The sequence below is a fragment of the Nesoenas mayeri genome (genome assembly GCF_963082525.1).
Source record: "Nesoenas mayeri genome assembly, chromosome: 3".
NCBI classification, from domain to species: Eukaryota; Metazoa; Chordata; class Aves; order Columbiformes; family Columbidae; genus Nesoenas; species Nesoenas mayeri.
In genome coordinates this window covers 81,541,260-81,566,366 of record NC_137544.1, presented here as the reverse complement: position 1 = coordinate 81,566,366, position 25,107 = coordinate 81,541,260, and the positions used below count along the sequence as shown (strand labels likewise).

The 25,107-nt window shown below is 43.0% G+C and overlaps 1 protein-coding gene across 1 annotated transcript; it reads left to right on the top strand.

Moving 5' to 3' along the window:
- Positions 1-18,438: 18,438 nt before the first annotated feature.
- On the top strand, positions 18,439-20,098 carry MAP1LC3C (microtubule associated protein 1 light chain 3 gamma; the record flags this gene model as incomplete). The annotated part of the gene is made up of 4 exons (XM_080341190.1): positions 18,439-18,496; positions 18,580-18,635; positions 18,769-18,875; positions 19,888-20,098. The coding sequence occupies 4 exons, from the start codon at positions 18,439-18,441 to the stop codon at positions 20,096-20,098; spliced, it is 432 nt and encodes a 143-aa protein (XP_080197316.1).
- Between the last annotated feature and the right edge of the window lie 5,009 nt (positions 20,099-25,107).

Here is a 25,107-nt window from a genome sequence, read left to right as displayed (position 1 = left end):
AGGGGGTTTCCTGTTAACAGGAAACATCATCTTTTTCAGAATTGGGTTTCGGTTTGACTCAAAAGAAATCTTTTTTTCTTCCCAGTCCTCCACTCAGCAGGAAGCTGCTCAGACACTGGAACAGCTCAGCTAAGCTGCCTCCATCCTAATACCGACACAAAGCCAGGTATCAGTGTCACTGGAGGCTGGGGCTTCCCAGACTTCCTGACTGCATGGCCAGTCTCCCAGGGGATGGCTGTGGGCAGACGGCTGTGGAGAGGGAGTCAGGGTTACCTCAGAACTCTGGACATTGAGCAGAAGTTCACTAAATACAAGGAATTTTAGTCTCTAAAATGTGGAATCTATCAAATAAAGTTTACTATGACAGAAAACTTTAAACCCAACCTGGGAGCTCTAAGACACTAGTTTTTACAACATGAAGGAGAAAGACGGTGAATACAGCACTACATGTCATGCAGTCACAATAACACAACAATTGGAACTGAAGTTTCAGTTTATGGAAATTCTCATAACATGCCTGGGCATCAAGAACTTTTTTGTGGTCTCTCTTCAGGTGTGATGTCTAGAGAGAGGGGCTGAGCTACAGCTGGCTGCACTCCGAAACCACTGTCCCCCGTACTGCCCAGGCTGGAAACTCTACGGCAAGACGCTCCTTTTGTACAGTGTGTATACAGCACCCAGCACAAGAGGGCTCTCTAGCACTCAGCTGAGGCAAACAAAAAGAAAATACAAATAATACACCCCCCGTTAAAACCATTATCAAATATATACTTCTCTAACAGGTGGTTATTCTGGATTTTTTTATTTAATTACCAGTCCAGCTGCCCTGTGGTAAGAACATTACCATTTAGCATGAGAATGAGGTCCTGCAGATTGCTGACCTTTCCTAATGCAGAAATTAAGCCAGGGAAAATTGAATGTATTCATTATCTTGATAGAGGTACTCAGAAATATTGCAAGATTTTACTTCCAGTGCTTTTGACTTTCCAGTGTTCTCTGGAAAGGGCCAAATACCCTGCTGAGCAATTATCCTAAATAAACTACACCTGAACCGTAACTGGCAGCACATTCATCCTGGATTGTTTCAGCTTGCATCTGACATGCTGTACTGTGCAAAAATTGTTTTGTGCTATGTCTCTTAAAGACCTTCATTTAATCCTCTGCTAGGCAGGCCTTTTATAGCCCTACTTTCTATTGTCAGCTGGGAGAAAAAAATATATTTCTTATTGCATGCTTGGAGCCCAAATCAGTCTGGAACATATTAGCATTTGTTCACATCTTTCCAGAGGTGCAGTGACCACAGGGAATAAACTCCAGCCTCTCAATGGTCTTCTGCCTATTAGGCAGACAAACAAATGTTCCCTGTAGTTTCGACAGAGCAAGACTTTCTGCATGGAGCCAGAGGCTGACTGAAGATTTGAGACTTTTTATTCCAGTCTGTCACAATGTGGTTACAGTGAGAAAATAGATTATATGAAAAACTAGAAGTCTCTGCAGATGTGCTCCTTGTGCTTTTGAGTCAGCGCTGCTAACATTATGGAAATCCCCACTCCCTTTTCTTATTAAATCAAAGAGTGGACAAAAATCTTTTAACTTGGGCACTCAAATTTAGAAAACAGAGAAAAGACAGGCCACTTCTTGTTGCTTAACTTGATCATCCAAAGTAGAGAATACTGGTTTTAATCTTTTATACCTAAAAACAAAGACTGTGTTTTGCTTTCACGCTGCAAGATCATTTATAAAGATTAGTGGTATGTCAGCCTGGATGAACAAGGGATGATTGTCCTTTCCTTCAGTATCAGAATGGAGAATCATCAGATGAAGTTATTAACAGCTAGAAGATTCAGAGTAAACAAATACAGGTGATTCCTCATACCACATGCAGCTAAGATGGAGAAATCATTGCTAGCATGTTGTTGCAGATACTTAAGTTTATACCAACATGAGTTCAAAAGGCTACTGGACAGATTCATGGAAGAAAGTACATCTGAGAGTATTAAGTACTATCCCCAGCTCAGGAGATTATTGCACTTCAAAGAGCAGAGGACGGACAAGTATCATTTCATGCTCTCATATTCTTCTTCAGACATTTTAGTGATTTTAGAACAAAAAAGGTTGGGTCAGACCAAAGGTCCATGTAGTCCCATAGTCTGTTCTCAGCTTTGGTTGGTAGTGGATACATAGTTTAAATACAGTGCATTTATAATAGCTACGTGTGGCCATTTATACTGGGCACCACTAGAAGGAGAATGGGGCGGGTAGTGGACGGAGACTCAGGTCGTGCTGCATGAAGGCTTCTGCTGCCACCAGCTACACACCTGAGGGAGAAGAGGGACAGAGATATGGACCTGCCATCTGCACCGAACTGGCTGTAGGTCAGCCAGGAGCATCACTGCTGTGTGTGATTCACACAGTTCTCATATCTCTGACTACCAGGGATGTAAAGGAAACGCTGGGTTGAAACAGAAAAAGCAATACATTGTAAATGTTTAACTTGATGAATTTTGCTCTTGCATCTTTCCTAGATGTTTGAACAGATTTCAGCCTCCTGGAATTTATTCATTATTCAAAGCAATCTGGCTGAAGTTACCTAGTCCATAATGTAAAAGTACCTGCACAAGTCAGAGTGTGCAATTCTGGTCTTTAATGAAGAAATAAACTTCTTGAAATCAGTTTTCTATAGAGAATATTCAGAGGATATCCCCAATTCTAAGCATAGTAAATAATAATATCTACTTCTTTCTCTCTGAATTTCAAGATATCAAGCATATTCCAAATGAAGATAAAATAGTGCTATACTAATCACTGCACAAAGTACAGGTGAGGAACTTGGCACCTCTGTCCTCTAGACAGGTTGAAAATCCCCCCAGAAGAGAAAGAGGTTCTGAAGGCACCCAGGAAGGTGGCGACACAGCTAGGAAATTAATCCTGAGTCTCAGGGTTGAGCCTTGAGGTTGCGTTGGCATGAGAGAGGAGAGGATGTTTTATGTATCTGTATCCTGATGCATGGGACTTAAGTATACACAGGACATATGGGCTCTTAAAAAGAGACACAGGAAATAACAAAGGATGAAAAGCTTCTGCTTTTGTTCTTCTGGGTAGAGGGTTTCTCCAGAACCTTCTACATGTGAGACCAAGCATCCCACCACCACACTGAGATCAGCTGATTAGAGCTAGCTCGACTGGTCCCAATTGAGCGAAATCTCGAGGTACAGAGAAGCCTTTTTTGAAAATTTTTTCTCTGAATTTGTCACTTTCTATCTTGAGACTCAGAAGCCCCTGGCAGCCCTCGCGAGAGCAGCTGACGTGGCGTGGGCCTTACCACAGTGAGGGTGATCACACCCCCGCCCCTTGCATTGAAAAAGCCTCAGGAAGGGCAGTGATGCCTCGCTGCCCACCAGGCGCTGGGAGGGGAACCAGCTTGTGACGCAGGTGAGTACCAGCCACATTGTGCTGCAGCAGCAGGTGTGGTAACTCATGTAGTAGGGTGCAGAGGTTGTCATTTTTTGCTTTAGACATTCTCACCTATTGCCAGTGTCCCAGACTGCTGCTGACCATGGTCTCCTCTGGAAAGAGCTTGTCTCAAAAGGACTACAGCAACTCAGACCAATGACCTGCCCCGAACTGTGGCTATTCAGGTTTCTGGCTGCAGGGAGTGCCAGAGCCTGCTGCTGCCAGGGGAGGACGGCCAGCATTCCACCTGTGTGAGGTGTGAGCAGGTACAAGATCTGCTCAGCATGGTCGCAAAACTTAAGGAAGAGGCTGAGAGGCTGAGGTCCATCAGGGAGTGTGAAAAGGAGATCAACTGGTGGAGTAACTCCCTGGCGTGCCACTCAGAGAGGCTCCAGGGGGATACCCCCAAAAGATGATGGACCCCCTGCCCTGTTGGGCAGAGGGAGAAGGCCCAAGACAGCCCCTGCCCTGTCGCTGTCAGCTAGAGGTAGGGGACCAAAAAGATGAGGAGGGTTGGAAGCAAGTTCCAGTTTGACGCTGCAGGCAACCCCCCTCCCTAACTGCTTTGCTTCCCCAGGTGACCCTCCATAACAAGTTTGAGGCCCTGGATCTTGAAGAAGAGGTAGGTGAGGATGTGGTGCAAGGCCTGCCTACAAGGTCCCGTAGGAAAAGGCAGTTGACTCCACACCTCAAGATCACCTCAGATAAGAAAGAAAGAAGGGTAATTGTAGTAGGCGATTCGCTTCTGAGAGGGACAGAGGGCCCAATATGCAGAGTTGATCCTCATCGTAGGGAAATTTATAGTCTACCTGGAGCCCAGATCAGGGACATCACCAGGATGCTCCCCAGTCTGGTGCACCCAACAGACTACTACCCACTGCTAAGCTTCCAGACAGATGGGGAGGAAGCTGCATCCTGCAGTCTGAGGGGTATGAAGGAAGATTTCAAGGCCTTGGGATGGCTGGTGAAAGAGTCTGGGGCACAAGTGTTCTTCTCTTCCCTCCTTCCAGTTTTGGGTATTGACATGGGATGGAATAGAAAAATCCAGTCCATAAACAACTGGCTACAAGACTGGTGCTACAGGCAGGACTTTGGATTCTTTGATAGCAGCTGGTTTTACAAGACACCAGTCCAAACAGTGATACGTGGGAAAGGTTTATCTCGCAGTGGCAAAAGGATGCTGGGACAGGAATTAGCAGGGCTCATTTGGAAAGCTTTAAATTAGACTCAAAGGGTTGTGGCTCAGCTTGCATCAGTGGGGCAGCACTCTAGAGCTGATGAAGGCTGGGGGCCTCCCATACCCTTAGGGTGAAATCAACGTGCTCAGCTCGCTCCCTGAAATGCCTGTACACCAATGCGCGCAGCATGGGGAATAAGCAGGAGGAGTTAGAAACCTGTGTTTGGGCAGGAGATTATGACCTGGTGGTAATTATGGAGACACGGTGCGACAGCTCACATGGCTGGAATGTGGTCATGGATGGCTATGTCCTTCTCAGGAAAGACAGGCCAGCCAGGCAAGGTGGTGGAGTTGCTCTTTACATGAGAGAGTAACTACAATGTATTGAGTATTGTTCAGGCACAGATGAAGAACGATTTGAGAGTCTGTGGGTGAGAATTAAGGAGCAGGCTGGCAGGGGTGATACTGTTGTGGGTGTCTATAACAGGCCACCAGATTAGGGTGAGGAAGTTGATGAGGCCTTCTACAGACAGCTGAGAGCAGCCTCACAGTCTCAGGCCCTGGTTGTTGTGGGGGATTTTAACTTCCCTGATGTTTGTTGGAAGGACTACTCAGCCAGCCTGCCACAGTCTAGGAGGTTCCTCCAGTGCCTTGACGATAACTTTTGGATGCAAAGGGTGGAGGAGCCAGCTAGGAGAGGTGCACTTCTGGACCTCATCCTCACTAACAAGGAGGGTCTGGTTGGAGCAGTAAAGGTTGAGGGCTGCCCTGGTTGCAGTGACCATTATATGGTGGAGTTCAGGATCTCCTGTGGCAGGAACAGAATAACAAGCAGAATTGCAACCCTGGACTTCTGCAGGGCAAACTTTGGCCTTTTCAAGCAATTTCTAGGGGAAATCCCATGGGCAAGGCTGCTTGAAGGTAAAGGGGCCCAAGAGAGTTGGTTAGTGTTCAGGGACTGCTTCTACCAGGCTCAAGATCAGAGCATCCCGACACATAGGAAGTCAAGGAAGGAAGCCAGGAGACCTGCATGGTTAAACAGGGAACTTCTGGCTATGCTCAAGTGGAAGAGGAGAGTTTGCAGATCATGGAAAGAAGGGCTGACCAGTTGGGGAGAATATATGGCTGTTGTCAGAGGGTGTAGGGAGGCAACTAGGAAAGCTAAGGCCTCCTTAGAATTAAACCTGGTAAGGGCGGTCAAGGACAACAGAAAGAGCTTTTTCAAATACGTGGCAGATAAAACTAACACCACAGGCAATGTAGGCCCACTGATGAACAAGGTGGGTGCCCTGGTGACAGAAGATGCAGAGAAGGCAGAGTTACTGAATGCCTTCTTTGTCTCTGTCTACTCTGCCACAGGCTGTCCTGAGGAGCCCCGTACCGCTGAGGACCCAGAGGAAGTTGGGACAATGGAGGAGTTTGCCTCGGTTGATGAGAACTGGGTTAGGGAGCAAATAGGCAATCTGGACATCCATAAATCCATGGGTCCCGATGGGATGCACCCACGGATGCTGAGGGAGCTGGCTGAAGTCATTGCTGGACTGCTCTCCATCAGCTTTGCCAAGTCTCAGGAAACAGGAGAGGTGCCTGAGGACTGGAGGAAAGCAAAAGTCATTCCAGTCTTCAAAAAGAGCAAGAAGGAGGACCTGGGTAACTATAGACCAGTCAGCCCCACCTCCATCCTTGGGAAACTGATGGAACAACTTATCCTTGATGCCCTCTCAAGGCATATCTAGGATAAGAGGGTCATTAGGGGCAGTCAACATGGCTTCACCAAAGGGAAGTCGTGCTTCATCAACCTCATCGCCTTTTATGAGGACATAACAAGGTGGATGGATGATGGCAGAGAGGTGGATGTGGTCTACCTTAACTTCAGTAAAGCATTTGACACAGTCTCCCACAGCATCCTTACAGCTAAACTGAGGGAGTGCGGTCTGGATGATCAGGTAGTGAGGTGGACTGTGAACTGGCTGAAGGAAAGAAGCCAGAGAGTCATGGTCAATGGGGCAGACTCTAGTGGAGGCCTGTATCTAGTGGAGTGTCTCAAGGGAGACAAGTTGGGCAGGGAAAAATTTGATGAAATATAACAAGGGCAAGTGTAGTGTCTTGCATCGGGGTAGGAAAAATCCCAGGTTCCAGTATAGGTTGGGGAACGACCTATTAGAGAGCAGCACAGGGGAAAGGGACCTGGGGGTCCTGGTGGACAGCAGGATGACCATGAGCCAGCACTGTGCCCTTGTGGCCAGAAAGGCCAATGGCATCCTGGGATGTGTTAGAAGGGGGTGGTTAGTAGGTCAGAGAGGTTCTCCTTCCCCTCTACTCTGCCCTGGTGAGACCACACCTGGAATATTGTGTCCAGTTCTGGGCCTCTCAGTTCAAGAAGGACAGGGAACTGCTGGAGAGAGTTCAGTGCAGGGCAACAAAGATGATTAAGAGAGAGGAGCATCTCCCTTATGAGGAAAGGCTGAGGGAGCTGGGTCTCTTTAGCTCTTGAGAAGAGAAGACTGAGGGGTGACCTTATTAATGTTTACAGATACATAAAGGGTGCATGTAATGAGGATGGAGTCAGGCTCTTCTCGGTGACAACCAATGGTAAGACAAGGGGTAAGGGGTTCAAACTGGAACAGAAGAGGTTCCACTTAAATATGAGAGGAAACTTCTTCACAATGAGGGTGACAGAGCACTGGAACAGGCTGCCCAGGGAGGTTGTGGAGTCTCCTTCTCTGGAGACATTCAAAACCCGCGTCGACGCATTCCTGTGTAACCTCATCTGGGTGTTCCTGCTCCGGCAGGGGGATTGGACTAAATGATCTTTTGAGGTCCCTTCCAATCACATTCTGTGATTAGTGACTCTCTCACCCCACTTTCTTTACTTTGTGACATTAACATGATGCTAGACGCGTGATGCTAGTCACAACTCTGGAGACATATGTTAGAGAGGCAAAATATCTAGTCACCTTCAGGCAGTTTGCTACCATCCATCACCAAGCCCATTTCAGAGATAACTGCAGAAAGTTGGATCAGAGAGTAGATTTCAAACCACATTACACATGGGAAACAAACACTCTATCCAGGAAACCTTTTTACAGGTCTAAATTATAAATCATTCCTTGGAAGAATTTTTGTTTTGGAGAAGCATTTTACCACAGACAGCTGGGCTATTTAATCATTTAGTATCATTTACAACAATAGCAACTTATTTAATTCACTGTATAAATCTGACTATGAACTTTTAGTGAAAAATAAGAAATAATATGCATATTTACATGTCTCTGTGTGTATAAGTATATACTTAGAACTATGTGTACTAATGTATAGTTCTATATACTAGTATACACACAAAAAACTGCAGCATCTGAGGTGATTACAATAAAGAAAATACAATAACAGACTTTTTTAACTCCATTCACTGAGGACACTGAAATTTCAAAGGCACATAGAATTCTTATGTTAATAAAACATTTCATTCCAGCTTTTGCACTTAACAGTTGCATGGAGCTAGGACTACATAAGGGACAGGGACAATTAGCAAGAGTGAGTCCAACTAATTGTTTTGACTGTTCACAGTAAAAAGATGATGCAAATGAATGCCTCAGCTGTTACAAAGCTAACTTGGTTTCCCAGAAACTCTTAGTGATACATGCAAATACACTTCAGTATTTGTATTTTAGGAATAACTTCAACATAATTCAGTGTAGCATGATGTTACTCACACAAATAAATGTAAGTAAGCCAGTATGTGAAGAACTAAAGGAAAAGGTAAGGGAGATAATCCTGTAACACAGAAAACCACCTGGTGAAATATTTAAGGTTATATTGAAAAATAATATGGAGGACAACTCTTTCTTTCTAGAATTTCAATATGTCCTTCTAGAGTCTGATCACAGCCTTCTTGGAGCTGTTCAGTTTGAAGGAAAAATCGCAGCCTCCAAACAGAGCCAGTTTTAATGATGAACACCTCTGGTTAATGAGCCCAGGAGACTATGAGTCTTTTAGGTAGCAGCATAAAACATCCATAATGCTGGTGGAAAAATCCAGATGTGCATGTGAGAGGAGAGGACTTAATTTCCCAGAGGGCTTCATGAATCTAATGCTCATCCACAACAACTAGCAGGCAACTTCAATGGTCCTCTCTTGAAATTTAGGATAAGGTTGTCTCCTGTGAAGGACCACTGTTTTCTAAGTGTGGCTCAACCTTGTGTTTGAGAGATCCTTTTTAAAACTAGAGGAAAATTTACACTTGGTACTTGCCCTCTCTATCAAAAATGATGCTACTCAGTGGAAACTGCACAGTACAAACTAAAGTGGCACTATGCTACACATTTGTTCCAATAGTTTTCATCACAGACAAATTGGTATAAGATATTGACAGTACCAAGATCCATATCAAGAACCTAGTACTGAACAGCCCAGATACCAGTTCTGTGAGTCATTTGATCCTGAAATATGGGCTCCTTGAGGCTACTAACAGGAGCCACTCAATACTCCACAATTGCCATGTATCACAAGTGTCACATTTATCTATGCGCTTACGTAGGGTGGGACTTGCACCATGTCTCAGATCTGCTTTATTTCATCTTTCATTTAAAATATGGAAAAAATTCTCTGGATTAGTATTTCCTGTTCAGGATTCTTATTTGTCTGAGAGTCTCACAACCGCAGGAGTGTCCAGGCAAAGGCTATTCCCTGTTGCTGGCCACAACCGTATGGCCACAGTCACCAACAGTAACAGCTGTAGATCTATTCCTGCCTTCAGCTCTTGTTTGCTACACTGTGAAATTACCATTGCATTGGTTTGAAAGATACTGTTTGAAAGAGGATAGGGAACCTGAAAGCAAATAGGTGATGAAAGCCACCTGCTTTCCAAAGCAGCTAGGCCTGCTCAAGAAGACAAAAGGCAAGACAATGGCATGTTTTGCATAGTCAACAACCCCCTCATGTGCAATATATTCCACTTGCGGTTTAAGAACAATTCTTCCCTTTGTAAAGATGCCCACAGCAACCACAGTACTGCAAAGGTGGGGAAGAATTGGCTTATCTACTGCATACATGTTAGTCACACAAACTAAAGCCTATTAATTATGCAGCAAGCCAGTGTTTTGCGCTTTTGAGTTTGCCAGTCTGACCTCAATGTGTCTCCCATCCCAGCTGCATTTTACACATGCTATTTCTTAATGCTTCATTATAAATCTATTTCCCATAGATAGTCAGCAGTACAAAGCTATATTTTCTTTTCCTCTAGGCTATACAGACACACTCTGTATAACAGTTTTAACCAGAACTCAGACTGAAGACACAAAATAGATAGGCTGAATTAAATTTGTATAACCTGTTGTGAAAATTTCGCCTGATAGCACTAAGGAGCTCAGCAAATCTATGTGTTAATGGGCTAAGGAAATGTCTCTGAAACAGAGCTAGAGCAGAACTCAAACCCACTCCTGTGAGGCTGAGTCCTTTGGTGAGTATTTAGAGCACCTACACTAGGCACTCAAATTGAGCACTCAATGTGGCCAACATAGAGGGAAGGACTCATGCAGAGGACAGTTCAGAGCACTGACACCAAATGGACCCTCTGCAAGAGTTTATCTCTCTCTGTTGACCATATACAGAACCTGAGAAGACTGGACTTGTTAATCTCTGGTTAGATTCCTGAAGTAGACAATTTTGAATATCTGCTAATGTACACATTTGGGTTTTGATTTACAGTAATCCCATATCAGCCCAAAACACTTGTCAGCATTTTCTTATTCAGTAAGTTGCTGAAATTTTTACAGAACTTTGTTCATGGCGCATGAGTATTAACTGAGCTCCACAACACATTTGTTATGCAGCTAAGCATGTGGTATGGCTCAGGGCCTTGCCCACAGTTCCAAGACTTGTTTAAGCTAACACAATTCAATAGGGACACTAGGGATAGTTATCTAGGGGTCCCTCTTCTAGAATAGCTAAGCAACATCCCTCTCTCTTGCATTCATTAATTTTGGCATTTTTCCTAGCATCTTACAAAATTCCCTAAAAAAGGTTTTCTAAAATGAAGCAACAGTCTTGAATTTGTGGAGCAGGAGCTCAGTTTTTCCTTTATACTTTTTTTTCTTTTTCTATAGTTTTGGGATTTGGATCTGTGTAAGCCTTAGATATTTCTGCTGAAAGCATTTAAAAGGGACTTGAATTCCCGAAGGCCACGGTTTCTGAGTATATAATGCAGGCACCATGAGAGTCCAGAATTCCATTAAATAGAGAGAAATTTCCCAGTAGGTATCAGGCCTTCTTAACATGCACCTGGAAAGGGAGGTATACATGGGTCCCAGCCACTCTTGAAAACTCTGTGTAGTACTCCCAGTCGACCCTGAAAGAGTGCTCGACTCTCTTGACCCTTCTGTCAGGCATTCCAGCAGGGTGACAATAAAGCTGACACATTCATAGGGACATGCTAAAGATATTTTTAAAATCCCCTGCTCTATGTCAGTTATAACACCCTTTCTGAAGTTTAAAATAGAAACCAGTTTCCAGCATCTACAAACCAAAACCCAATAGTTACTTTTGGCACCGTTTGACACATTCTTGGCAAACTCACTGGGGAGGCCAGAAACAATGTGGACATAAAGCCACGATATGCCAACTGAAAACAACTCAGCCATAGTGGAGAAAATGCTTTACAACCCTATATGAAAGGAAAACCTCTTCAAACAAGATTATCATCATATGTGGGCAAAGTGCAAATTTTAAATTCATTTTGTATGGGATGCTGTTCCCTATTACCAAGGCACAAGCACTGAGATCTACTCATAGTAGGAGCACTACTAAAACCAGCAAGGCAGAATGAAAATGTGCTACTAAGCCAAACTGCAGATGTAGTAACAGCAGAGAGGAATTGTATTCCCAGAATTCCAACCCATAGTAGACATCCAAAAAATCAGATTTATTCAAACAGATGCTCAATACATTCTAATCAGAGTCAAATTTGGAGTTTTTCCCTTTTCATCATGCCTTTGCATTAACTGTTTAAGTATGCATGTGAAGTACCAGTGATCCGTTATAATGAGCAAATATGCGCAATCTCCTAAAAATGCCTTGTTATCAAGAAACTCTAAACAGCATTATTTTATTATTGCTAGCTGTAAGTCACCCATGACTATGGAAGAATGTAATATTTTACAAAGGGAAATCTATTAACTGAAGCACTATCCCTCAAAGAAAAGCTAAGTGTCTTGTCCACAGAGGGGAACATTTCTTTGGTTCTTCAAAAAGATGATCGAGAAAATTGGCTAGCAAGAGCAACATCAGTTCTCTTTCTTCTATAGAAAGAAAACATAATACATTGTATCTGAGCACTGATAAGAAGAGAGCAGATGGTGGGAAAGGAGAATCAAATTATGTTTTTCCATTTTTAGTGTCATTCTAAACTTTGAGCTCAGCCCCTGTCAGACAGAAAGCTGGTGGACCACTGGTATGGCAGGAAACAGAAAATCAAAGATGTGCTTGCATGGACTGCAACTGACTGACAGTTTGCCAGCTTAATTCTAACATAAACTTCTGACCCAAGAAGGGTCACTGATTTTTTTTTTTTTTTTTTTTTTTTTTTTAACATCTAGTTAGAATCTCCAATTTGAGCAATACTTGCAGAAAATTCTGGAGAACCTAGGTCTCAAATTCTTCTCAAATTTAAAATGCTAAAACAGAAACACTTACCATGTGTATCAACTTAAAAACTGCTGACAATACTGCAATACACCTCAGTCTGCCCAGTTCTCTCGATGTGGTTGAAAATTTAACAACTTCATGCTGAGAGATGTCTTAAAATCTTTAAATGGAAAAGTATAATTAGTGCACTTGAAACAAAAAACTACCATAAAGCAACTACTCTATCATAATAAAATACCCTTTGAATTTTGCCAGTTCTAGGATGCTACTTTTGTATATGCATTACATGCACTGCAGACAGCAGCATTTTAACATAATGATGACTACAATCTGGTAAAGAAATGAGCTGAACACCAGCAGGACAGTTAAAGGTAAAAGAGAAGAGATTAAATGAGCCTAACTGAAATTTCATTTGCAGAAGAGATGTTTTAAGCTCAGAAGCCCAAGCTCTGGTGCAAAATAGTCACATAGTCTCTCATTTAAAAGTAACAGAACTAATTTATAATCCTTGTAGCTACACCAAAAGGCTGTCAGAGATATGATCTAGGTTCAATATAAGGGAAAAATCAGGAGACAAAGAAAAGGAACCAAAAGTACCTATAAACACTAGTCAATGAATCCAGAAATACCACGGTTTACTTTTAAACATAACTCAGTGTTTTGAGAAGGGCTCAGTTTCTGATCTGATCTTTATTAACAGATGATTTCAGATGACAAACGGGACTAAGCATTCCCTAAAACATAAGAACACTCCAGCCGGCAAGCTTTTTGGTATAAAGACTTATGAATTCAGAAAGTTAGTCACTGACACATATTTACTTCAGGCTTACTCATGAGTGTGGGTTTGCTTCTGTGACCAGCAGGACAATTAGGCAGGTTCAGAGTTGTGGAAGGGAAGAAGGAGGCAAAGGATTCCCTGTCTGTGATCAACCATGTTCAGAGAGTGCGCAAACAATCAGGACGACTCTTTTAAAACCACTAAATTGGCTGAGTGTGACTGCTTGAGGGCTTTTAAAACCCCTCTCAACTTGACTATTTTATTTTCACTTATCTCAGCCCTCATGAATGCTCATAATTAAGATAATTATACATAATACTGTAGAACTTCATAGACTTTGTCAGTGCAACAAAGAAGTCTTCAATTGCCAAGTCACATTTTTTCCTTAGAACATCATGCTGCAGTTTCTCTTCCTGTTCAGTTAGGCTGCTGAAATAAATAAACAAATAAATAAATCTCGGTCACTCTAGTGCTGTATCATTCATATTTAAATTGTTAGTTTACACATAACTGATTTGTACCTTCTGCACTTAATCCCTCAGCCTCCCTTGCTTACATATCCACTTGTGTTCAGGATTATTAAGTGCTGAATAGAATTTATAGCCAGAGCGAAGCCTCATTTGCCATCCAAATTTTGCTATGCTGGAATTAACTGATTGATGAAGAAAAACTAATCTCAGTTTCTGGCATACTAGAGTGCTTTTCGTCATGTAACAGTGGGGGAAATCTCGTCCATTGGAACACAAATCCCTTCCAATGCCATTCATGTTTTTACATTTATTGAGTTTTTCTCTCAGCTAAGTCTGACTCTTGGATTTGCCTTCGTTAGGCATTGCACTGTTCAGCTGGCTTGGCAGAACAGGCTAACAAGCTCCAGTCTTGCTTCATGCTGGGAGCCCTGCCTCCCGAGCTCTGGCAGATAAAGCTTTGACAGTTCAAAATATCGCTGCCCCCGCCCTATGGATGTGCTGGATGTTACTGCCTTGGTGGCAAGGGTGGCAGGTGGGGACAAGTGCTGAAGCCTTGCCTGCCCTTGGCCACTGTCTTGTGTGTTAACCAAGCAGGGGATCAGCTCTCAGGCACTGACACAAGCTGTGCCTGCTGAGGAGGCAGCCTCCAGCTATACGGAGGGGTGGGCAGCCAGGTGGTTAAACTACCATGGCTTCAGTTCCCCAAGATCAGGAGTCAGAGCTCTGTGGTAAGTCCTATTTCTTAAACCTCACAGGGCTTTTAACCATAAGAGTATGTGCTCACCAGAGAGCACCAGGAAGGCTTCTGAAGGCAGAATGCAATGCAGCTACTGGATTTTAACTGTGTCCTTCCTATCACAGGTAAAATCTTGGCTAGAACCTCATAGGACTTCCATATGCTACTCAAGCAGTTCAATCAGAGCCTTTTGGCACTCTGGTTAATGTAGGCACAATAGTTCACAGGTCCACCTGAAAGCAGTGCTGTTCATCTAATAGCACTTGGAAAAAAGCAGATGGCTACTTTTGAGTATGTCATGGTGCCTCTGTCATACATCTGAATGTTCAAAAGCACTTGCAGAGGGGAGGAACAGACTCTAATACACTGATACAAAAACCTCAGTGTTTTTTACACCTTTTTGTTGTTGTTCTTGTAGTTACAGAGCTTACTACAACCAACCCAAGCCATAGCAGATCACAGATAATGTCATTCAAACTGTCACACATGCTACAGAAATGTAACTCAAACTTTTTGCTTCAGAGCAGGAAGGAACAGAGGAGAATTCACAAAGCTCAAGGAGAAAGTCTAGGAAAGAAGCACCCCCTCACTTGGTCTGGAAGCAAAGCCCTCAGTCATTTGGTCAGTCATCAGCTGACTCACTTCTCCCCTGTGACAGTATCACGTCAGCCATACTTCTGGGACAAACCAGTTTGTCCTTTATCAAAAAGTCCCTCTCAGCTTGTTTCAGACTCTCTTCATACTATAATTCTGTCTTTCACAGGAGCTCCCTTATTTCTACTGAAACTAGAAACCCTACAATATCCTTAAATTTCAGACACCCTGTACAGGGAAAATCAATCCCTGACTAAAACATCTTGAGGCTATAAGTTTTTTAGTGTCTTCATGTTGAGTGGGCCAATGTGAAGGACATGCTGTTTCTTTGCTTTTATGCTTTGTTCGAGCCAGACTCTGTATATGATTAGGCCCACAAAGCTGGGATCACTTCAGTGTAAAGACAACGGATATATCAGAATTCAGTTACACAGCTACAAACCTGAAAATTTGGGAGAGGCTATGAGCATTGCAATGAAACTGGACTAAATAAGATATGCTACTCCAAGCTTGTGCATTAATGTTCAGAGACTTACAGGACTCCTGTGAGTGTAGTAGTCTTTGGACAGTCAGGTAAAAATAAAATAACAATACCCATTGGTCCTTCTGTTTCTGTTTCAGTAAGATCCTCTGCTGCTCTCACAGTTCATGAATAATGTGCATGCAAGAAAAACTTAGAAGGGAAAGGAGAGAAGAAGGAACAAATTCCACATTTGGGTCTGAAACTGGGTATTTCAGTGCAAGAGCAAGCGGAGGTGCTATGTAGTCACACACTAGACCTCCCATTCTCTCTGCCTGCAGATAGTGAAACATTACATTGGTCATTAGCACATGTTAACTAGAGTCTGAGTCTGTGCTCAATCTTAGCTCCCACAGAAGTTAGAGCTGCAACTGATCACCAGGTTCACTGATTGCCAGGGAATTCTTCTTTGGCTCCCTTGATACCACGCATTCATTTTTCTCACTAGCAGCTGCTGTGGGCACTTATGGTTACGAAAAGAAATCACCTGTCTCTGGAAGCTGGGCCACTGATGTCTGTATGGAGCTATGCTTTCATACTTCATATGCAGTGAGAGGTGACACAGAAAGCAAAGCCCTGATTCAGCTGGCTCCCTCTTGTCTGCACACAGTGGATCACAGATCTTTCTACTGGATGTACTGGGCAGAAATCAGCAGGGGTGTGTGGAACAGATTTGCAAAGCCTCACAGTAGCCACAACTTCAAAGACACACTCTATGATCTCCACATATCCTTCTACCTCCCACAGCTTTGTCCCTGTGCTATATGTAGGTCTACACTGTTTATTTACCCTTCTAGTTGTTCTTCTGCTCCTTCATCTTCTTAAACACTTGTATCACCAGACTGAGTTATCACAGACTCACGCAATGTTAGGGATTGGAAGGGACCTTGAAAGATCATCTAGTCCAATCCCCCTGCTGGAACAGGAACACCCAGATGAGGTTACACAGGAATGTGTCCAGGCGGGTTTTGAATGTCTTCAGAGAAGGAGACTCCACAACCCCCCTGGGCAGCCTGTTCCAGTGCTCTGTCACCCTCACTGTGAAGAAGTTTCCTCTCATATTTAAATGGAACCTCTTGTGTTCCAGTTTGTACCCACTGTCCCTTGTCCTATCATTGGTTGTCACTGAGAAAAGCCTGGCTCCATCCTCATGACACTTACCCTTTACATATTTAACATATAAACATTAATGAGGTCACCCCTCAGACTCCTCCAAACTCAAGAGACCCAGCTCCCTCAGCCTTTCCTCACAAGGGAGATGTTCCACTCCCTTAATCATCTTTGTTGCCCTATGCTGGACTCTCTCCAGCAGTTCCCTGTCCTTCTTGAACTGAGGGGCCCAGAACTGGACACAATATTCCAGGTGTGGTCTCACCAGGGCAGAGTAGAGGGGAAGGAGAACCTCTCTCGACCTACTAACCCACCCCCCTTCTAATACACCCCAGGATGCCATTGGCCTCCTTGGCCACAAGGGCACAGTGCTGGCTCATGGTGATCCTGTTGTCCACCAGGACCCCCAGGTCCCTTTCCCCTACGCTGCTCTCCCCAACAACAACCTGGGGTTGTTTCTGCCCAGTTATGGCATCATGCCACTTCTGTTGCACACTTTCTCCTCCATTCATGCTTCCCCAGTCTGTCACTGCACCTCTACTCAAACTGAACTTGGATCCAGCTCTGTCAGCAAACTTCTGGGCTTACCTGCCCTGATGCAGAGGTCTGCTCATGAGGAGAAGCTGTACCCAAACCATTCCAGAGTAAGCTCAAGTCCTCTCTCCAAGTTCAGAGCTCTTGTTCATTAACTTCTCAGCACAAATATCTTGTCTTCTCTGAGCAATTAAATTCGTAGTGCCACATGGGGGAGCTTGTGCTGTGAGTAAAGCTCATCACTTCCAGACCAAGAGAAAAGGATAGCTCACCAGCACTAAGGACTTCAGCCACTGGAAACCGTGTTCTGGAAAGCTGGTTAAAAATCGTGACATATGCATATATAAAGCACACACGCTGTAATAAAGATGTTCCTTTTCAAAATTATTGTAGGTCACAGTCATTGATTTTGCCTTCAAAAAGCAGCCAAAGTCATAACTCACGAACCATAACTCATAAACTTTAGGAACTTCCAGTTGCCTGTAGCCTGGTGGATCAAATAAAATGAAAACAACTATAGTTTAAAGGCAGAAGCAAAGCAAATGAGTAATGGGGATCTATTCTGGCCATCCACTAAGATGAATAATGTACATAATAACGAGCCTTGACTTAACTTCACTCCTTGCTGAGCCATGTCTGGCTGTGAAGCCATCCTGGCAGCTGAAGTAAAAGCAGGGGAACAAGTAATCCAAAAAGGCAGGGAACCTGTCTCATGATATTTGGCAAATAGATGGACCTGAAGTGTGCTTTGGAAACCCTTAAAATCATGACCATGCTTTAGAGATAAAAACAGAGTTAAAATTCACCTCCCAAGTCTCTCTGACAATAAGCAATCTAGTAGCCTAAGGATATGAAAAATGTCAGTTTTGGGTTTGTTTTGTTTTTCTAAAACCAAGGAAATAGTTTGGAAGCAGTTTGTATTGATGAAGAAGGTAACTGCCCTTCTGGACTGGCCGTCTTGAAAGGGAAGATGGATGGAGACAGTCCAGCCTTCAGCTTGAATCTAGCTTTGTCCCTTCAGCCACCCTGTAGGGTCGTCAAAGACCTTTCACAAAGTATTGTAGTGTCTTGTCTGCAAAATATCTGGCAGATTGAGTAACATATACCAAAGAAAGCAAGGAGCAGAAGGATGCTGCTAGGGCAAGCTAGAGACAGGCTCACCAGCAGCACATTTCACTTTGCCTTTGCTCCCGGTTGACGGCGGGGAGCGGAAAAGGTGCGAGGGGGGAGGCAGGACCGCCCGGGGGGAGGCAGGCCCGCCCGGAGCGCGGCGGGGCCGCCCTTCGCAAGCAGCCACCGAGCGGGCCGGGCGCTGCCCACAGCACCAGACACGGCAGCCCGGGCCGGGGCGGGGCCTGCGCCGGCCCCATAAGAGGCGCGGGGCGGGGGCAGCCCCGGCAGCATCAGGAGCATCGCGGCAGGAGGATGCAGGCGAAGCCCGGGGCGCAGGCGGCCAGGCCGTTCAAGCTGAGGAAGAGTTTCGGTAGGGGCGGCGGGTGCGCGGAGGGGTTGCGCGGCCGCGGCGGTCTGCGCGCACGTGTAATGCTTCTCCTCTCTCCTGCGCAGCCACCCGGCTGGAAGAAGTAGCAGGAATCCGGGCGAAGTTCCCGACAAAAATCCCGGTAAATCTCTGTTTTGTTATCCGAGGTTATTGCTGTTGTTTAAAAAGAAACATTGGGGACCTCTCTAAAGTGTGGAAGGGGATGGGGGAAGGGACCTGGATGTTTTTGCTAAGTGTGACTCTAATTAAAACAGGTAATTGTTGAAAGATACCATAAAGAGAAATACCTTCCTCTCTTGGACAAAACCAAATTTCTTGTTCCCGAGGAGCTCACCATGACACAGTTCATCACCATCATCAGGTAGGCAGCAAGCACCTGTGGGTCTGTGCTGGAGCTGGGGCTTGCTGCCATTCTCCAAGCTGGTATTTTCTAGTGCTGTGCTAGAACACCTTGCTTTCTGTGGTGGGAAGGGGGATAAAGGTTTTAGTAAAGGCTTCTCCCTCTTGCAAATATTTAAAGAAAATCAACATATGCTTTCTCAGGTACTTTTAGGGGGAAATGTGATCTATGCTTTTTAGATTCATAAAGTATTCTCTCTTCCTCATAACCATAGTGAGTGAAGATTATGTCAGACTCCTGTTCTGCTTTTTTCCTGCTTGATGAGCTTGTTACTGGAACTCTGTGGTTCTGTTCTGCTTGTAGCTGTTACTGCCTTGCTCTCTTACAGCACCTTGCTAAATTTGCTCAAGTTCAAAGCAAATCTAAGGCATGAGTGGCATGAAATGTGCTTTTAAATTATTCTTTGTAAAAAAAAAAAAAAAACTACACGGAAGAAGTCTCTCAAAGTATTTAGTGATGTTGTCTGACAAAACAGGAAAGGTATGTGCTTTCCAGCACATGGTCTAAAGTATGGAAAAGATCTTTCTAGATGTTAACTTCTCTAAAAGATGCTTTTGGCTCTTGGACAACTTAATCCTGATCCTCATATGTAATGCCTCTGAGAAGGACTCTTTTGAAGCTAGACTTAAAATAAGTGTGACAGACCATGCTAGAATATCTGACTACAGCTGTGCTGCAGGACCTTTTGTTTTCTACTCAGCACTTCTCCCTGGTAACTGGGAACTCAAAGCCCAGGCTTAGTAGCACTCATAGTCTAACAATGTAAGCTTCTCCTCCAAGTACAAGACTTTCAGCTTCCAAACATACAGTTAACTTCCTGCTGATGAAGATGTTAAACCATGTAATGACTTTACACAGCAATTCTTGTACATACTTCATGCAACTGTTCTGCTTGGTATATTTTATAGACTGAAGTTGAAACCTCCTTAAATTTGCTAATGCTTAATCCTCTATTTCTCCCTTCTTCAATTAGAAGCAGGATGGCTCTAACTGCTACACAAGCTTTCTACCTGCTGGTGAACAACAAAAGCCTAGCCAGTATGTCCTTGACAATGGCAGAAGTGTACAGGGACTACAAAGATGAAGATGGCTTTGTGTATATGACATATGCTTCCCAAGAGATGTTCGGATGCTTTTTACCCACTGCTCAAGGAAAAACTATGGAATGCCTTCAAAAAACTTAAGACTGGGTCCATGTGCTGCAGTGAAGCAGTTTGTTATGAATCATGCCTGTGATATGAACCTTGGAGATGCTCCTTCCAATGAGCTCTTGAGCTCTGTAGTGGGGAGTTATGACCCAAAAGCTGGCAGGACCAGCTTAAGGCTGAAATGGTGGTACACTTTTTCTATATAATAAGTTGGATATATATTTTTATATTTGAAGACACAATGGGATTTTTTGGAACTGCACCTTCACTTTTTTGCAATATCAGTCTTAATGTAACTGATCTTTAAGGTGTCCTTAAAGCCTAAGTAAGACTAAAATAAAGAAGCTTTTATGTATTGAGTGGAATGTTAGTTTTAATTTGGGGAAAGACTGTAAAAGTCTGTCTAGGAGAAGGTCCTAGAATATTTCTGGGAATTTGAACTCAGTGTCTCTGAAATGGCTTGCATAGCCACTCTGAAGTTTTGAATGGAAAAAGTTTAGGTCGCACGAGAGCAAAACCATACATATAAAGGTTTCATTATATTAGATATTTGAGCTACAAGACTAAGCAGAGTGTACTAGTGCAAGAGCAGGGTTCAAATAGAATGTTGATTTTAACACCTGGATAAACTACTGTCAGCTGTTACAGAAAACACTATCTGATATAGTGGCTATTTGTTTAAATAAGCAAAACTGATTGCTAGTCAGTGTAACCTAAATACGGATAGCATGACTTGAAATGTAGTTTGAGTTCAAGTGTCTGGTCTTATTACTGAATTCTGCTAGTTTGGTTTCCATAGATAGTCATACCTGCACCTGCAGGTCAGTTCCCCTGAATGACTTTGAGCTTTCTTTCAAGGATGGACAGAGCCATGTATAACAGTATCTCTGGAAAATATAAAAACTGTCATTAAATTAGATGCTGATTCATCTAACATACAGATTTGGTTCCTAAAGTATTGAAGGAATGCTTGAAATGAGGCTTAGTCTGAACTAAAGCTCAAGCTAACTTTCCTGGTATTCTTATATGTGAGGAATGTATTGGAAAGCTGTAAATGTTCTGATTGTGCGTAATAACTTAAAACACCAGGTCATTTTAAAATGTGTCAGTGTGCAGTTAATTAATTACCCTCTGGCAGTATCAGCTTAGGATGGTCAAATTTTTACAATATGATGCAATTCTTCTGTTCAGTACTAAACTGATTTGCAGAATGATTAATGTAGTAATTACTAGACTGCAAAGCAAGAAGTGTTGACAGTATTTAAATTATGCATAAGGAAGGAATGTGTGTGTAAGCTTTCTTGCAGTGGTTCTCTTGCACTAATAATCTCTTGAACTTCAAGCTCTGAGCAGGCCTGGCTTCAAGCGAGGGAGTTTAGAAGAGGGTGCCTTCCTTAGTGAAGGTGGTCTTTGCCAGCTCATGTTTCATGAGCTGAGGAACAAAGAAATCATTGATCTGACTGACTCACTGGAAAGGCTAAAGCTATGTCAGTATAGGTTATGAAAACTTATGGGTGTTGGGATTCCAGAATCTGTTGCTTGGATAGATTTAATTTATGCTTGTAATGGAAACAGTTTCCATTGCACAAATTGAACTCAAATAGTCATTTTTTAGCAGCCCTTGGGGAGGCGGAGACACCTGTTTGGCAGGAGAACCACAGGCAATGTTGAACAGCTGTGGGAACCTAGGAGTGGAGGAGCAAGGGGATGTCTTCCTATGTTCAAGCTCTCTTGCCAGTCTAAGAGCTGTGCTGATATTTTGCTTTACTGGCTCCTCTATCTTCCTGTCTTGTGTGATACTTGGTAGATGAAGAGAAAAGCACTACAGATTCTTGGCTGGAGCAATTTTATGTCTGGCAGCCAACTTTCTTTGGTTTGTAATGTAGTGGCTAAGGTGTAAGTGATGATCCCTTCAGCATTTATTGATATTAGGCTATGGTGTTTAACAGGCTGAGTCACAGATCCAGCCACAAAAGTTACACAAGGAGGTCACTTGCAGGTAAGGACCACCATTATAAACCTGTTTAAACTGGCCTGCTGAACCTAGAGAGAAGTCCTGTGAGCTGAGAAAGCTTCATCATTGGGTAACAGTAACATATTTGCCCTTCTACCAGGTGTTAAAACAGCTAGGATTAACCATCAAAGGCAGTTTGCAAAAAGTCTTAAAATAATAAACTAGGAGTTAGGTGCCCAAATAAATCAATTATCCTTCTGGTAGAGTTGCTTTGGTGTGACTAGAAGCTTTGGATTCAACCTGTTGCCTTGAAGTGCAAGGAACAAGGTTTAGAAAAGACGTAAGCAGAAAAACTTTGCTCTGACTGACATTAAGCAACTGAGATAACTGCAGCTGCTTCCAATGTAGCTGCTGTTTGAAGTGCTAATATTTGCTTGAGCAAATACTTATTGATCAGAGACAGGTACATACTTTTTGGAATGAAGGACACTATGCTCTGGTAAGTAAATTTTATAGTTCTTTCCAGCATATGCCCAATGTAGAAAGGGAAGATAAAGATGCCATTTGTTAGTGAAAGTATCTTCTTTTCTTAATTATGATATAGATTAGTGCACTTTAATATCCAAAATATCCACTAGAGAAAACATTCTGAGGACACTTCTGTTTCTGCTGCAAACTACCAACTAAATCCTGGAAGGTACTTAGTGCTCTGGCTTCAAAGCACTTAAGTATGTACGTGCTTTGCAGAAGTAACTCTTGGTCTACAGTACTTAGACCCTTGTAAAATCAAGCAGTGTCTCATCTTCAATTACAAACCAAATCAAACCAAAAGGATAGAGAACATAAGTGTGGCATAAGGGATGAAATTGCCTTTGCCATTGAGGGTTTGGTTTTTTGTGTGTTTGATTGGTTGGGTTTTTTTGAGTGTTGTGTAAACTAGAGTACTGGGAGAGTTGTGACTTGTAATGTAGTCAGGTGTTAAACCCTTTTTTATAATCTCACTAAGGTACTAAAAAAAGCTCTAATGTCAATAACTACAGATGCTGCTGGAATTATTAAAGGGGAAGTAAAAAAAGCAGCTGAAATCCAAGGCTGCAATCTTGCTGTACAAAAATTATATCTTAATGAAACATACTATTCATATCTGCAATGTATGCCTGCACAGCCACTGCTCTGGGAACAGGATAGTTTCCTTGTTTTCAAAGACCTGAACAAACTTCACTCGGGAGGCACATGCTGTGGGCTGTGTGCACTCTAAATGCTCCTAAGAGCAACTGGAGAAGAATACATTAGCAGGTTAAAAAAACAAACAAAAAACCTCCAACAAACAAATCCAAAACCACAACAACAAAACCCACACCACCAACAGAAAAACAACACCCATAAGCTCTTGGGTCTGGGGAGGGAAAAAAAAAAAAAAAAATCTTACCAATGCATTTGAATTTCAAGTGGGTAGAAGTCTTTTTTTTTTCTGTGCCTACTAAGACTAGAGACTCAGCTGTCTGTACTTTCCTTACCAAAGCTGATGTCCTACAGCCATGTACGAATACAGCTACAAACTGTGTACAATGCTTTATGGTGAGCAAACTGTCATTTGTTGCGGCAAGGCAAACATGATAACCTCAGCTGGGCTTTAGCACATAAGCAACAGCAGGAGCTTTCCAAGCTGTTTAATTTTAAAATTACTTAATGTTGTCTGTGGGTAGAATAAATAAATGAATGAATGAGGATACTAATCTTCTTGCTCAAGTACTGTAGGCAACAAGTCTTGTGAATTTATATGGGCTTTTTGTTGTTTTCCTGTGCTAACTACTTCCAGATGGTGGTAGCTTCAGGGTAAAAATATTACAGATGCACTGTTAAACACACTAAGTGTATCCTCTTCAAATGAAGTTTTTTGTGTATGTAAGATACAGTAAAGTAAGAAGGTCAAACAAATTATTAGGACAGAACATAACCTTCAGCATCAAAAGGCACTGCTGTATTCCCCTTTCAAGAAAGACCCTGTGGGAACTATGGGGAGAAAACCAAAAGACCTAACCAGGAGAGAAACTATTTTTAGAACACTGGTTTTTAGCTTATGGACTATGAAATGGAGGGGGAGAAGGTGAGGGCTTCTATGGAAAGCTTCCAAGGAATCCCTGAAAGGTGGTTAAGAAATGCAATTTCATATATGTTACAGTGCAACCTATGTACAAAACTTCTAACTGTGCACACACTTCCCTTAAGGATCAGTGTTCCAGAAAGACTTCCAAACAATCTCCTGAATTTTAAAATACCCCATACTTTTAATACAGTTTTGGATCACCTTGTCAAGTTTTGGAGGAAAAAAAAAAAAGCAAGTAGCTCTGTCTATAGATACATGCTTAGTTTCTTCAGCTTTCTGAAGATGTTTTGTAATGGTAGCTGTACCCACATTTTTCCCTGATGTTTTTAGGTTGCTTCTTAATAGCACAAGTTTCTTAGGTATCTGCTACTTGCTCCTATACAGTCCACAACATGCAAAGGCAGTTAGGTCCTATAAAAAATAACAGTCTGTCCCTAGTTTAGAGGAACACAAATATAATTTTAATGAAGGTGGCTGATGCCCTTAAGGTTCACCTTCAGAAATCCATTATCATATAATTTCCTGCCTCTTGTTTTCCACCTGATGCCTTCCTTGTGACTGTAATGCTCCTATGGCACGTAACTGTAGCAGTGTGGTCCAGGTATGTTTTGAAGAACATATAGCAAGTATCTATGCCAGAGTCTAAAAAGGACCTCTGTCCCTTACCCCCGTGCAACAGACCTGTGGGAGGGAGACCTGCCCAAGTGGGAGCACATGGAGTTTTCAGAGCAGCCAGACACTGAGAGGGGCTGTTCAACACTTACATCATGGCCAGCAGGGACTATAAAGGACCTTTATGAGGCTGCTTATGATTTGTGGCAGGGTGGGCTTGGCTCTTGGTGTTTATTTATGCAAATACTCCAAGATCTGGCTTCGCTTTCTATGTGTAATGACATGGTCCAGATGCTAATCGGACCTTCAGCCTAAGCCTGTTACATGTCAGGCAGGTGAGAAGGCTATCAATTGCACAGTCTGTGAGATGAT